Source organism: Prionailurus bengalensis, chromosome E3, assembly GCF_016509475.1.
Source record: "Prionailurus bengalensis isolate Pbe53 chromosome E3, Fcat_Pben_1.1_paternal_pri, whole genome shotgun sequence".
Taxonomy (NCBI): domain Eukaryota; kingdom Metazoa; phylum Chordata; class Mammalia; order Carnivora; family Felidae; genus Prionailurus; species Prionailurus bengalensis.
The window spans coordinates 8,569,743-8,585,197 of record NC_057357.1 but is presented as its reverse complement, the minus strand read 5'-3'; the positions used below and the strand labels follow the sequence as shown (position 1 = coordinate 8,585,197).

Here is a 15,455-nt window from a genome sequence, read left to right as displayed (position 1 = left end):
GTCGCTCAAAATTCACTTGATAAAACCTTCGCCTTCCCCTGAAACCATCCCATCTTTTGGTTTCCCGCCATGGTCGATGTCACTGCCTTCTCCTAGACTTGCAGACTATGAGCCTGGGACGTGAAGGATAACAAGAAAGCATGGCTGATTCAAGGGACATAGTCCAGACTTGCCTGACTAGATCAGGAGAGGGGGAGACTTGACTGGCTGGGTTATCAGAGGAGGGAGGAGCAGTCTCAAGGTGACTTGGGACTTCCTCCTCAGGTGTGTCCCTTGAACGTGCCTTGCTATTATTTTTCCTTTGTCATTCTGTTCACAGTGTTTTCTCAAATGCCCTACAGTTCTGCCCCACAGACCCAAATCCGTCTTCTCCATCTTGTAAGTTTCCAGCAAACGCCCCACTCCAAGTAAGCCTCACAGTCTGGTGTAGACTCTAGTGATCATTTCGACAGTGTTCCCTTCAGCCCTTTTTGAAGTGACTCACGTAGCATTTCAGTGTCTATTCTCCTTAGGTACTGGATAGTTAGAAAGACCACTTACACTTTGCAAAACGTGCTTCACAGCACCCCTATCAAGTTAAGCTTTTAAATAAATACTTGCTTGATTGAATGGGGTTCAAACTCGGGAAGATTTTGGCAGAAGCCACAGCTGCTTTGCTTCAAGAAGAGCTTTCCACTGGAGTCAAAGCGACACCTGGTGGCTAGGGGATAAAAGGCCATGTGGTGGTAGGACACCGGTGTGCTGGCTGAAAGGCAGAGGTGTGAGCGCAGGACCCTCTGGTGACTGGCACGTGAGACCCGTGTTCCCAAATGCCACAGCCTAAGTAGTTTTGCTACTCTCACCCCAGAATTTACTTGAGGAACCACCTCAAGGAAAGCGGCTTGGAAAACAGATGGTGTCTCCTTGACAAGTTTCATTCTGATGGAATATTTTTTTACCATTGAGGGATTTACAGAATGAGTCATACCCTGTGCCTACACGTGGGCAGATAAATAATCCCACTGCGTGAGGCTTATGAGAAATGCAATGATGGCTGGAAGCAGATCTGGTTGGTTTTTCATTTCTAAAGAAATAGAGGAAGAGAGATTTGGAAGGGTAAGGAGGGGGCCCGGGCGGAGCCAGGCAGGCTTTCCACTGTGAGGCTACATCGTCATCTCTGTGCTCAAAATATCCAAGAAAAGCAGAGGGCACCGCTAAATGGGGCACTTCCTGGAGCAAACTCTCTCTGCGGGGGTGAGGCCTTCTGATGAACCCTTTTCTTCTGAGACCTCTCAGCATGTATGGATGGTTTCTGAACTGCCCACTGTCAAATCAGGCTAACTTGTTCTGGTTTTTGAGGCTCTTGTGGTTTCTTAGCAAATCTGTTACAGATAGGTAAATCCTCAACAACTAGCCCAGTGCCTGGAACTGGTCATATTTTCTGGGTGTAAGGAGGACACAAGATCTATCTGAGTCCCTGTATCCCTGAATTCTTGGACCGTTGCCTTCATGACCCCAGCTACCTACTACAAGCTGAAAGGGAGACCGGTGTGAGCGGAAGGGAGTATTCTTGCTGGAAGAGGAATACTTTAGTACCAGCTGAAGTTTTGGCTACAAATCTCAGTGATCTCGTGAACTGGATTAGGCCATGTCTAGTTTGGGTAGCTCTGGTCTGAGCCAGCTAGAAGCAGGCCAAAGTTGCCTCTATGGCCCCTTTTCTCTAGTTCTGTGACCATATCTTGGTCCTACAGGGGTTGCCAGAGATTTGGAAAGGGAAGAGGAAGCACTCACTGAGATTGAGAGCATCTCTCTAAAGCTGAGAGTGGGCTTTAGTGGGCTATGCGTTCTACTCCTTTCTTCTGGGTCTTGCTCTGGTTCCCATTTCCTTCCTTCCTTCCTTCTTTCCATTAAGTTTAAAATTTTAATTCCAGTAAAGTTAATCCTTTGGCTAAGGAGAGAGGAAGACTTTCCTTCCAGGTTGGATTGGGCTTTAGGACCCCTCTTACTATATAGACCCTCATGAGGGAAGAGAAGGCCTGAAAAAAGATGAATCCAAAGAGATGAATCCATAAAGAGAAGATGCCAGACATCAGCACCCACCGGAACACATTAGTGCACCATGTTGGAGGCTTCCAAGAAGGTCCCTGACTGTCCCTCGAGAGGGACACAGGAATGGCGGGGGCAGTGGGAAGGCCTTTCGCACAGGTCGAGTGAGTGAGGGTGAGCAGTGAACAGATGCCCCTCCTGAATTTATGTCATGATCTAAAATTGCTCCAAGGAAGTCTAACACAATTTAGAGAAAGTTGTAACGTGAAGGTTCCTTTAGTTCAAGGCCTGAAATCTATCTTTATCCATGGCAGTGGGCTTATTTAAGCTTGAGAACAGGTAAGATTCTAACCAGGCAGAATGATCGCTTTTGGCTGTTTTTGTGCCATTTGAAGATGTTCGTATTACCCGACCCATGGGGAGTGCCAGGCGAAGGAAACAGACTCGGTCTGGGTTTTGAGAAGTGGGGAGTGGGGCAGGTGCAGGGTGGGGCATTTGGCGGGGAAGGAGATGGCATGAACAGAGATGGGAACTCCCAGGGACAGTGGGCATGAGCAGGCCTGTCAGGGAAGGTATGAGGTGACAGGTGTTCGGGGGACCCCTCTTTCCCTTTTGACGGTGGCACCCCGTGTGTGGGGGGGTGTGGAATTATGCCCTGCACACCATGTCCCTTGGGTCTTGTGCAGCCCCGGTGGTCCACCCTGTGGACTTCCCTGTGGCAGGTCTTCGTGCCTTGGGCTTGTGGGTGTGTGTTTCGTAAAGCTCCCCTTTACTGGAGAAGGGCTATGAACTGATGAGCTTTTGAGTTTGTACTGTGCAAAATGTTGGAAATAAAGGCAGGGACTCTTTCGGACTATTTTTACTTATTTATTATTTTTAAAAAATATTTTACTTGTTTATATATCAAAAGTGAAAAAGCATATAATTCAACAGTTTCAAGAATGTCGGACCCCGCATTGGGGTATCCTTACGGGTACTGTGTGCGGCTGTCACTCTCCAGTGCATGATGAGAAACAAACAAACAGACACACAAAGAACAAAGATTTTTCACTGAGGAGCACGGTGGGATGATTAGGGTCCTACTGGCTCACATTCATTCGTTCGACATCTATGTGCAATTCTTCGATGAATCGGTCTTGATGTCATGCCCCCTAGCTCGTTGGTTTTCAGAAAGATTACCTAGCTGGGGTAGTTGAGTCCAGGCTCATGGTCTCTCTCATTCTCTCTCCTCTTCCTCCTCTTTCTCAGTCTCTCTCTCTCTCCCTCTCTCACGTGTCCACTGCTCACACACAGCAGCCGGAAATGACACGTTGAAGTGAGTCACCAATGCGGCTATGAATCACCCTGTAATTGGGGAAAGTTCTGTCCTTCTAGGTCGTGCAGCCCCTTGCTCTCGTGTTCCTAAATATATTGGAAAATTTTGAAACCACTCTGTCCTCACTCCGATCTCTCTTACCCGCCACATCCTTTTGGTCCCTAAAGTGGGCTGAAGTTAGATCATCTTGCGGGGGGGTCTCAGCCCTCGAGTGGAGAAGGGCGAGGAAAAGAAGGCTCGGGCAGCCACAAGGTGGCAGTGTGGGCCCCACCATGCTGGCCACCCAACAGGGTGGCCAGTCAAGTGGCCAGACTCCTGAGATGCAATGACCAAGACCACCGAGGAACACTACTAGCTAGTTCAGATTATACGTTTCTCTTGAGAGTCCTCTTTCTCTTTAACAAGCACATGTGGACAAGGCTGTGATAAATACTAGGCACACCCCGGCATCCCACCCTCCCCACCAGATGAGGGCCGAGAGCCAGGCACACATCCCACTCCCCCCCCCCCCCGCCCATTCCTGCAAAACAAAGTTCGTGGGAAGCAGAAACCTGCTTCTATGAGTAAACAAGTCACCTACACTCCAAAATAATACATGCACACTGTTTCTGGGAGGGAGTCGGCCAGGTCGGAGGGGGTCTCCGCAGGGAGGCGGGCAGGTGCTCTGTCCGTGTGCAGGACCGCCGAGCCAGGGAGCACAGGCCTCGAGATGAAAGGATGTCTCTTCCACTGGCCTTCTTTGGCCCGCCGCCAGCCTCCTTAGCAGTGGCAGACAGTGCAAGAGTGACAGCAACGTGACTGGAACGCAAATAGTGTCTACCAAGCGCACAAAAGCCCCCATAAAGCCTTCTGGTGCCATCCTGCCAGGGTCTCGGTGGGGTCCAGGTCTGAAGACCCGGATGGGCAGAGCGATGGGCAGAAGCAGCTGTGCGTGTGCCTGTGCATGTTTTACAGTCTGCTTTGGAGACTCAGCTGAGCGTTGGCGGGCTCCCCGGGGGGCTCCACGAGGGAGTTTTCCTGAAAGGTCCTCCTCTCCATTCCTGGGAGAGGCTGAGGTCTAAGAGGCAGATTTGAGAGATTTACCTTTTTTTTTTTTTTTTTGAAGGCAAAGGCCTTCTCTTTCTCCAGAAAAATTAATTAAAATAAAAGTTTTCTTCCTTTGGAGTTCTTTCTTCTTGGCTACATCTCCAGTTCTGTCACAGATGAGGACTGCTTCACCCTCGTGGTCAGGGTTCCATCACTTGGCCCATGAAGAGGACTGTTCCTGAGAATGGAAGAATCGGGGGAGAAATGGCATGGCTCGCCCAGCCCCATGTTTATGGATGAGCTGAGATGTGAGAACACGAGTGAGCTGTCTGGAGTCCCAGCTTTTGGAGTGACTAAGCTAGGGCTGGGGTCCTGGCAGGGTGCTCAGTTTGTGACAGAGCGTCATCCCTGAAGGGAGGAGGAGGGGCAGAGTTATGGACTGGGGCAGGAGGGAGCGTCTACACCTGTCTGGACTGGTGTCTGAGGCGAAGAGACGCGGGGGCAGGGGGCAGTGGAGCCTCCCCGCCCCGGCTCACCTGTGGGGTTGTGCCGAACCACGAAGAGGAAGGGTCTGTCCATGATGATCTCCTCGGGGGCCATTCGGGCTGATACAATAATGGCTGAGAGAGAGGAAACAATGTTAGAACAGAGGGACTGGGCACTGGTGCCTGGATTGATCATAAGTGATCCATTGACACCAGCCTTCTGATGGCAGCATTGGAGGGCGACTAGGAGGCTTAGTTGTTCTTCCCATCACAAACTTTAACAGTTTAGGGAAGTTCTCTGAGGACTGGCTGCCTCCAGGCATTTCAGAGAGATTTACCAGCTACTCACCAACAGCTATTTGTGTAACCCTTTTTAGAATGTTGATAAGCAAGTTCCTTAAGCCGACTGGCCACCATGAACACAAAGCCAAGGCTTCCTTTGAGGGGCCTTTTCACCTTCACGGGGCCTCAGGAGCCATTGGGTGGGGGACCGGGATCCCAGGAAAAGTGGGCCTACAGCAGGCTAAGAAACTCTGGGGGGATAAGGGTGATGCCCTGAGCACCTGGTGTGGGGGGTGCCCCTCTTCGAGGAGAGGCTGGTGAAGCAGGGCCGTGGGGTTCCTCCCAGACATGGGCCCCTCCTTGGAAGTCCTGGGGGGACACTCACCAGGCCTCACCTGAGCCTGACTCACCTGTGGAGGAGGACGCCACTGTGCCGCTCTCATTCACCTCGATCTTGACTTTTTGCAGCGCCTGTGACACGTACAGTGCCTCTTCATCTGAAACAAGCGGATCCGAGTGTGGATCAGCTGGGGTTCTCAGAGATACACTCCTTTGTCCTCTCGGGGGCCCCCCAGTCCACCAGCATAAGGAGGAGGTGGAAGGAAAATCTCTTACCTGAGAGACTCGAGAAGTCTGCCTGGTTTGGCTTAAACATGTCAGTCATCCCCAAGTTCTCCAGGGGTCTCCGGAGGTTGACTTCACTTTCGAGGGAGAACCTGTAAACAGGAGGGGGAAATAGCTCAAGCTCAGGCCGCCCCTTGTTGCCTCTGCCAGGCCCTGTCCACGTATCACCCTCAGCTGACGGGATGGGGATAGGTGTGAAAGTGGAGGAGGGAGGCTTGGTTTTTTCACATCTGTGCGTTAGGTGTAATGTAAATGAACAACCCCTACCCTCACCCCCTGGAATCTTGAGGGGGGTGGTGGCAAAGGGCACATCCTCCTGCAAGATATTTGAACAAAAATTTGGTCTGTAGATTGTGTTTCTGGGAGCGAATTCTGAAGAGGACTCCAGCAGAGGTTTTGGGGGCACCTCTGCTTCCCATCAGGGCCTGAGTCACCTCGGTTCTCGTTTTCTAGACGTGGGGGTGGGTGGGGGTAGAGAACACAAGGGCACCCTAAACAACTGAATCTTCCTCTTTCCCCAAGCATGGCATTATAACAGCTGGAAATTTGGGGTAGGTGTGGTGGGAGGCTTCCTTGCAATTCTGGAATTACCCAGCCTCAGCCTTCTCCACCCTCTACTCCTGCAGAAGGATTTTTTTAATCTGCTTTGTTGGAAGCCAGCTAGAAGCTGTAGTTCTGGCTGCTTTGTCTCCTTTTGTCTCTTGTTTGGATGTTGATTTGAGCAGATGGGGGTGGGAGAGGGTCATCTCAAAGGCTGATCCATCCCCCTCCCCTCCCCCTCATTTTTCTGGCTCTTCTTTTGGTTGGCTTTTGCTGGATATTCTGAGGGTGGGGAGTGTGGGGGCAAGGTCTAGGAAAATTCCCCGCTGCCCTCTGCCCTCCAGCAGAAACAGGAGCAGAGATGAGGAGAGGAATCTTAATCAAACCCAGGCCAGAGTGTTTCCCATCAGCTTCCCACACATATCCCTGCCCTGCAAATGTCATACTTGGGAAACATGGGGGTGGTCCCTTCAGGGAGCCTTGGGGGAGGGGAGGGGTAGATAGGATTAGAGCATTGGCAAGTGTGGTGCGAGCAAGGGGTGACTTACTTGGGCAGAACCAGGAGGCGGAGCTGTCTGGTCATATTCCCTTTCCACTGGCTGATGAGCTGGGCATCCAGGATGTTGGTGAGGGCAGAGAGAGGCACCTCTTTTTCATAGGGAGCAGCAATGAACATGCTAAGAGTGTCCCCGTGGTAGGGCAATTCCAGGATGTCATAGTAATGGCCGTCGGGGGTGGAAAACTCAGCTGTGAAGACACCAAGATGGCGCACTGAAAATGGCTTCAGCTCTTGTTGCTTCTGACCCGGCACTGGCTTTTCAGCTAGTTCTGTCTCATCCATTCTTTCTGGAAGCCACCTCTCCACCCTGGCTTTTGAGGCTCCCTAGTCGGTGTTTTTTATCCCCATTTCCCTCCTCTTCTGCCAATTCAGCATCTTCTGATACTGTCTCCCTTTGGCCTTCTTTGCCTTTACCCCCCTCTCCCCCACACCCAGCCACTGATTTATCCCAGAGTCTCCTTCATCTCAACTTCCACATAGGCCTTCCCGCAGCAGGATCTGTGAGCCCCTGGTGATCACCTAGAAACACATGGGTCGTGTGGTCATATTTGGGCTGGAGGGACTTTCTGGACTTTTTTTTTTTTTTGATGTTTTTATTTAATTTTGAGAGACAGAGAGAGACAGAGCGCAAGCGGGGGAGGGGGAGAGAGAGGAGACAGAATCCGAAGCAGACTCCAGGCTCCGAGCTGACAGCAAAGAGCCTGATGCAGAGCACGAACTCGCCAACTGGGAGGTCATGATCTGAGCCAAAGTTGGACACCTAACTGACTGAGCCACCCAGGCGCCCTGCACTTTCATCTTGCGTGATATAAAGCTACTTTCTGCTGCTCCAGTTATCCCAGTAGCTCCTACCTGGGGATTCTTTGTCAAAGATGGGCTATATTCGAGGGGTTCTCCTCCCTGAGAGGGGAGCACCCCGGGGAAGAGATGAAGTAGCTGTGGGACTTGGGGAAAGGGTTTTGTACTCACTGTAGTTGAACTTATTGGTCTGAGCCATCATGGGCACAGAAACGGTGCTGCCATCAGATTTGTGGAAGAGGCGGTGGTGGGTGCCTGACTCTGGGAAGGGCGTCTTCCACTGGCCATTGAAGTAGAGGGCATTCACCAGCATCAGGCGCGTCAGCTGGTTCACGGCCCCTTCGCCCAGTAAGTCGCCAATCATGCCTACAGGAAAGCCAGGTGAGCGGGAGGCTAAATATGTTTTGACCCTTTTAGATGGTTCCCTTCAGTCCTTTGAGAGGATCCGGTCAGGAGGCAGACGGGGGTGTAAGTGAGCCAGTCTAGCTGTGTTCAACCTGTTCATCTTCCTAAGAGTCTCAGGAAAGCTTCCCGCTCATCGCATGCTCTGGCCCCGGGATCCTGTCCAGGATCAGACCCGGACACTTAAGTCTTGCCTTACTTTGCTCCCCAAGCAGCAGTGTGGAGGAGCTGTGTGTGTTTCTTGTGGTTATTACTGTTGTCATGACATCTCACAGCACTTTAGGGAGGCCCTTAGAGTTGGTTCGTGAGAGGGCCTACTTTGAAAACTAAGATGCTCTGATTCTTACAGCACCTGCCCTGTCTACAGAGAACAGCATGCTGATGGGGAGAGGTTGGGATTCTGGGGACTTGTTTCTAGATCCCCTTCCTCTGTAGGCCCTTGGGACTGGCCTCCGCTCCCTGCCCGCTCACCTTTCGTGTGTGTCTTCACCCAGTCGTTGATGATGAACCTGGCTCTATCCACCTCTGAGAAGTCCACTTGCTTGACCGTGGTCCGGAAGAGCCTGAAGAAGTGAGGCATGAAGCCCTTGACCAGCTTCAGATCCCGCTGGACGAAGATGGCATCGGCCGTGCTGATCTCATCCTTGTTCCACGGCCCCATGAGCTCCTTGTACAGCTGGCGGAGGGCAGGGGCCATGCCCTTCTCTGTGCCGAGGCAGGGCCGAGAGGACACATTAGCTTATGTTGAGCCGAGGGCCCCCAGCCGGGCCAACTTCCCCCAGGAGAGGCCCAACCTTGCGCATGTGGATGGGGCTCTTCTGTTCCCCCAGGGGTCTCTGGAGGGAGATTCCCTTCCAGACCTTAATCTCTTCGGCATCTCTCTCTTCTCCTCAAAAATCTCAGGCCCTAACCCCTTTTTGGGTTAGAATACTTTTCTCTGCTTTTGACGAACCCTAAGCTTTTTCTTATCGTAAGACTAGCTGTGCTAAGCATTCACATGTATAATCCTATTTAATCCTCACAGCAGCTCTATGTGGTAGATAGTTTTATCGTCCCCATTTTGCAGATGTGGAAGCTGAGGTCCAGAGGTGTTAAGGTAGTAAGTGGTGAGGCACACCTGTTTTACACCACATCCCCTGGCCTGTGCCCCTTGTGACTGACCCAGAGCCCAGTAAAGATGCCCCGTGACATGGCCGTATAGGAGCTGGCTCGGCTCAGCTGGCGTCCGCCCGCCTTCTGCTTCTGGTTGCTTACACCCCTGTCCCGTGAAGACAGTGTGAGTGCCCGCCCCCTGCTCTGCCCTGTCTCTCACCATCAATCTGGAACTGCATGGCTGCTTGGATCTGCTGCCGAGTCTCTCCTCCTGTCGTCAGCTGCAACATGGCCAGGACCGAGGCCACCCCGTAAGGTGAGAAAACCATGTTGCGGTCCTTGGAGGCCCATGCCACCTGCTGAAACACCTTCACTCCAAAGTCTGTGGTCAGTCGGGCCGCCTGAGTCTGGCGGTGGTAGGAGGCCGACCCTTCACCAAAGACGAGGGCCAGGCCCAGGGCTAGGCAGGCGAAGACTGGAGACGTCCGCATCCTAGAGCAAGCGGAAATGGATCTGGTGAGAGGAGAGTTCTGGAAAGCGGCACCCCAATCACAGGCCAGGCTCCTCGGGTTCACCGCTGGCAGGTGATACCTAAACACAAGGACAGGAGTCCTTAAGAAACCCTGATGGGCTCCGATTCTGAGCCTTTCCCCTCGTCTCATCCCCAGGGAGTCTTTTTTTTTTTTTTAATTTTTTTAAAGTTTATTTATTTTTGAGAAAGAGAGACACGGAGCCCGTGCTGGGGAGGGGCAGAGAGAGAGAGGGAGACACAGAATCCGAAGCAGGCTCCAGGCTCCGAGCTGTCAGCACAGAGCCCGACGTGGGGCCAGAACCCACGAACCGTGAGATCATGATCAGCCCCAGGGAGCCTTAAGTGCATTTCCACCAGTGGGACTTTGGGGAACCCCTGGCAGCACCCTGTAGCGTATCTCCCTTCCCTTCAGGAGGCCAAAAGACTAAATTGTAATAACGCCTTTGATTTGCATAATGCTCTTAATTCTCTTCTAAAGCTTTCTCAACCGTGAATTTTTTCGAGCGAGCCGGCATGAAAAGCCCCTTTCCAGAAGTGGGCTGGGCGTCCTGATGGAGAGGGACGGAGAGTCGAAGCCCCTGTTTCTGTGTGGTGGGGTTGACGGTGTGGCCTGGCCACCTTCCGTCAACTCAGGTCTGCAGTTCTCCAGGGGGAAAAAGAGGAAAAGTGAGGATCGTGGACAGAGAACATTTTATGGGAGGGGCGTTCTTTGCTTTAACCTCAGGAGGAGATGGAGTTTTTTTTCTCTTACCTGAAGTTCTCAAAGGCCCCTTGTGATTGGTGGTCTGTCCTGCTGTTGCTGAATGATGATTCAGAATGGTGATTCTGCAGCTGGAGAGGGCGTGTGGCTCTCCTGACAGTGCTCTTGGCCCCGCAGCCAGACGCAGCTGTGTTCCTCCAGAGGCTGCCGCCTCCCTTTATACCAGATGTGGGCAGGAAATAGATGAACTCATGGTTCAGCCCCACCCACTTTCTTGCTCTGCAAGTCCCTCTGAACAGCTGGCCAGGCCCCCTCGGCACCTCCCTCTGCCCAACTTGCAGAGGCGTGTGCGCGTGCTGTTCTGTGTGTATGTGTGTCAGAGGGGTCAGGAACAATTGGGCAAACCCCAGTCGCCTTGGCCCGAGGGCCTCCCTGGACTTGCTACCCTCTGCCTGTGTCCCCCTCTTTTTGGATGATCTTCCAGCTCGACCCCTGGCAGTGCCAGGTGGCCCCAAACTACCCCGTGTTTGGGATTACCTTCCCTGATACTCAGCTGGGGAAAAACAGTTTACGTTTCCTCCTTTTGGAGAAACGGGTCACCGCGTAGTTACCAAAGAAGCCGTGAACTTTTGTCTGCCAGTGCTGTCCAGTCTGTACGTGCTGGCCAGCCTGGGGAGAACACCCCTCCCTCCTCTTGGCCTCATTCCAGTGGCCAGAGGGCACGGAGCGTGCCATGTGATTGTCTGGGTTTTGACTGTCTAGGACATGAGCATGCGGAGGACTCCCTTCCGTTTTTCCCTCTTCCCTGCCAGGTGCGCGCCCGCCCGCTGGTCGATGATACACAGCTGACTCTCCCACGTGTCCAGACTCTTAAGATGCCCTTGAGGCTCTCTTTTGTGCCAACAGCCGTGTCTGGAGGGGGTTTGGGTGTGCTGGATGGGGTGATGGTGATGGAGGCTGAAAGAAACCAGGGGTTGACAGGGTAAAGACTTGGCAAGGAAGTAGGAGCCCAATGTGTAAGTTTCATTTCTTTAAGCTGCCTTCTGTGCCTGGGGAGAATTATACCTTATCCTTTCCTCGAGACACAGACACCTGGGGGGTGGTGCTGGGGTGGCCAGTGAGAGTCAGTTCGTGGCGGGTTTGTGGGGTGTGCTTCCAGGACACCGGGCTTGGGGATGGAAGACTAACCAAACAGTTCTGCAGAGGGTGGGAATTGGCCAGAGACTGGTGCGCGGGACTGCACCTGGGGGCTTGGCAGGGTCAGGTCACGTGTCCAGGATGTTGTGGACAGAGGGGTGGCTGGGTGGGGAGATGATGCACTTGACCCTGGGCTCCACACGCTGTCTCGCTTTGTGTAGGTGGTGGGGTTCAAGTGAGAGTATCCATGGAGACAGCGGATAGCAGAATCACAGGAAGTTTAAGTGGGTGGAAGCTTCGGGATATTTGTTTTGGATTTTTTCAGTAAGCAGATACCAAGGGCAACCACAGCTGGACAGCTTTCCCACTTTTTACTCTGCCTCTGCCTGTGTTTTCTCTGTTGCCCCTAGGAGTCAGGTGGGGAGGGGGTGGCAGGGAAAAAAAGGGGAAACCTCGGTCGGAAAGTTAGGATCACCCACTCTTTTCAAGTACAGGACTGTTCCCATGTAACTGCTTCTTGTTTATGTCCTTTTCTTTTCTTGGTCTCGTTTGGAGTCTCTGAGAGAGTGGTTAAGCATGAGAAGGTGGTTACTTCTGATCTCTTTCAAGTGGAGAAGACAGAAGTGAAGCCCCCAACCCATCTCCTACCCCCCAGAAATGCCCCCAGTGCCCTGCCCTCCACCTCTGGGGCTCAAGGGGGATGGGGACATGAGCATCCAGGTTGGGAGTGCCAAGCCCCAAGTTAGAAGGGCAGTGGGTCGAGACCTCGTTGAAAGGGGCTCCCTCGAGGTGCCCCACTGCCCATCCTCTCCAGCCACTTCAGCTGACCCTCCTTCCCTTCTTTTGTTGGCCATCCAAGAACCATTGTCCTGGACCTGATGGATGATCCCGATGCCATTCCAGAAAAGACACTCTGTTCCCAGGCATGGAAGGGAGCAGCTCTATGTCCTGTTGGGGAGAAAGGGGACATGACTTATGCTGAAAACAAAGGGCTGACTTAATCAGGGTTTTTTCCAAAACTGGAGGGAACGTGTAGGTATCTGGTGGGTGTAGATTAGAAACTGAGGCAAGGCCTGGTGTAACTGGGTCCCATGCTGGGGTTTCTGACTCTTCCTTTGACTTTCTCATGAGCTAGGGCCGCTGGATGATCTAAGCCCAGACGTGACCGTGACCATGGTGCCTGTTGCTCCTCTGTGTGTTAAGGCCTTGCTTCCACCCTGTCTGCCCTCTGGAGACCTTCCACACATCACAGTATAGCCGGATCGCCCCGCCACCCCCTGACAGACTTCCCTGCGATGCCCTTCTCAGAATCCAGCCTGATTCAAGGGGCCACATCACTATCCCTCCTTCCCCCGAACCCCAAACAAAGCCTTGACCCAATCACCTTGCTCAAGCCGTGGCTCTTTTGTAAGGGGTCAAACAGCAGAAAGAGAAAAGTCCCTGCTTTTGAAATTGCTGGATCTCTGATTCCCAGAGGGTCAGAGATAAGAGCATGAGTTACAAGACTGTGGATTTCTGGGGAAGTTTCAGTTCCAGCTAATTGGGAAAGATGTTTCCATCTGTCCGCTAGCAGGTGGTTCATGACTAGACCACACTCACGCTTTCCGTGACTGTCCCCCCATCCCATGCCCATGGGCCCTGGCAGCCCTGGTTCTCTGTGGGCCTATCTTCCCTTCAATCTTTCACCTCCTGTCCTTCAGCTGCCCTCTTTGCCTACTCCCTTCTCTTCCTCTTTGCTCTCCCAGCACCACTACCTGCTTTCTTTTTCACTTTCCCTTTCTCTCTCCGAGACTCCCTTTTCTTGACTTCTCTGTTCAACCCATGGTCAACTGGTCTACTCCACTAGCCTCAGCCAGCCAGGGGAGGTCTCTCCCACTTTCCCTCTCTCTCTTCCGCTCTCTCTGACTCAGTCCCCCTTCCCTGGCTTCCCCTCTTGAAGAATCCCTTTTACAGTCAAATGTTCTGCTCCAAGTCTTCCTGCAGGGCGGAGAGTGCTGTCCCCTATCAGTTACACAGGCTCCCTGGAATGTTGGAGCTGGCCTCCTGATTCTTGGTGATTTCACTGGGAGAGCTGGGGGTGGGAGCAGAACAGGGTCCTACTAACTCACAGCACTATTTCTGGCCTGGTTGCCCTCCAAACAACACAACACCAAAAATAGCCTGTGTTTAGGCTGGGCTGGCTCTGCCCTTCTCGTAGGAGTGAGCTGGGGTGAGTGCCCTGTGTCCCTCCCTGCCTATCCTTGCTTAAGATCTTGACCCTGGAACCCCGACAGAAATGGGCCACCTTGGCCCGTCCAGGGTCTCTCCTCACACTGGTACCACGCCCAGTGTGTCTCCCCTTCCTCTGCCTGCATAACCACCTCCATCTCCCTTCCCCAGCCACCACCAGCTTTCTCTCCTTAAATGCCTGTAACATGACAGCTTGAGGAAGGCAGAGGGCAGCCCCCAACCCGTCTCCTTCCCTCAGTCTCAGCCCCACTTGTCCACAGTTGCTTTTTTTTTGTAATTATATCCCTGCGTTTCAGAGCAGGAGAGTCTGAAGAACCATTTAATGCAGCCCTTTGAATTTGCAGGCATGGGCCCTGAGGTCCACAGAGGCTGCATGATGTGTTTGAGTCCACACGGTGCCATCCGGTGAGGGGGAACGGTGGTCACTGCAGTGGATGGACCCGCCTGGTCCCAGATCTGACACCTTGCTGGTCATGTGTCTTTAGGTAAAACTTAACTTTCGGGTGCTTTGGTTTTCCGTTTTGCAGCTAGGTGCAGATGACAATTTATAGGTAGGTTGAGAATGATCCCCATCCCTCAAGGTTGTTGGGGTTACATGAAATATTGTCCCCAAGTGTCTGACATGTTCTAGGCTCTCACTAAGTGGTGGCCACTCTTGGTCGGGAAGGAGCCAGAACAGGAACCCAGATGGCTTGAGCTGTTAATTTCAATACAATGTGAGTTCCTTGATGTGGGTGTTCTTTTCACTTCCCTTGGCCTGTACTGAGTGTTGACATCAAATGCCTCAGGCGGCCGGTGACAGGAGAGAATGGCTACCAGCCCCTCTTGTCCACTTCAGGCCGGATCTTCTCATTTCTTCCCCCCGCCTGGTATGCTCCACTGGCTGATGGGCAGATTTCGATCTTAGGGAGATCTTGCTTTGTGGGCTCTGTTTGCATGTGGACTTCACTGACATCTGACACTTGTGTCCCAATCCCTCGAGCATACCAGGAAGGAGGGGGGCTTGTTTTAGTAAAAGGTAAAAAACAAACTGAGTTTGACCTGTTTTCTTGGTCCTGGCCCACTGGACCCACTCTCTGCCACTCGCGTCCACTATCTCTTGTTGAGTCTCCATAACTCTTTACCCATTGCACATACTTTCCCAATCTCAACGGTCCTGTGTGTACTTACTAAACTCACTGTGCTGTCGCCACGCCTCATTTATTTTTATGTCCTGGGGTGCCCCTTGGAGGCTCTCTCATAATGTCAGAGTTCAGTAAGCATTGAAGACCCCCCCTACCCCCAAGGCAAGAATACGCCTTCTCTCTTGGGGGAAAGAAGCAGAGAGAGTAAATGGGACCCACTGTGGCCACAAGGGGAAGTTTAACGGGCCGGGAAGGGTGGGGTGTGCAATTTTTCGGGTAGCTGTGACCAGAGTCTGATGGTGTCAGCCAGAACGAGGCGCCTGTGGGGCGCCCCAGGGACACCCCAGGGCCACCTTCCATTTCTCTTTACTCACGAATGTGGATTGTCCAATTCTGATTCACTTCTTTTATCTTTACCAGAACTTGTTCCTCATTCTCTGAATTCCTGAATCTCCCTTTGTAACTTTCTCTGGAACACATCCTGTTTTTTTACCCTGGCTGTTGCGTGAATCTTGGCTTCCCCAAAACGGCCAAATATTTGTTGACAATGAATGCTCAATGGTGTGACCTAGAGACATATACGCT

At 52.4% G+C, this 15,455-nt stretch overlaps 1 protein-coding gene across 1 annotated transcript; it reads right to left on the bottom strand.

Moving 5' to 3' along the window:
* Window positions 1-2,888: 2,888 nt before the first annotated feature.
* SERPINE1 (serpin family E member 1) lies at window positions 2,889-10,726 on the bottom strand. The gene is made up of 9 exons (XM_043559763.1): window positions 10,432-10,726; window positions 9,369-9,640; window positions 8,528-8,761; window positions 7,826-8,020; window positions 6,846-7,044; window positions 5,749-5,849; window positions 5,544-5,630; window positions 4,903-4,986; window positions 2,889-4,604 (listed from the first exon to the last, which is right to left on the bottom strand). The coding sequence occupies exons 2-9, from the start codon at window positions 9,637-9,639 to the stop codon at window positions 4,567-4,569; spliced, it is 1,209 nt and encodes a 402-aa protein (XP_043415698.1). The 5' UTR covers window position 9,640; window positions 10,432-10,726; the 3' UTR covers window positions 2,889-4,566.
* Between the last annotated feature and the right edge of the window lie 4,729 nt (window positions 10,727-15,455).

Bases quoted from the DNA above. Each gene is read 5' to 3' on its own strand.
- SERPINE1 (XM_043559763.1), bottom strand. From the start codon at position 9,639: ATGCGGACGTCTCCAGTCTTCGCCTGCCTAGCCCTGGGCCTGGCCCTC. The intron at 5,631-5,748 runs GTAAGAGATTTT...CGCTTGTTTCAG, and splicing joins AGACTTCTCGAGTCTCTCAG to ATGAAGAGGCACTGTACGTG. The intron at 4,605-4,902 runs GTGAGCCGGGGC...TTCCATTCTCAG, and splicing joins GGTTCGGCACAACCCCACAG to GAACAGTCCTCTTCATGGGC.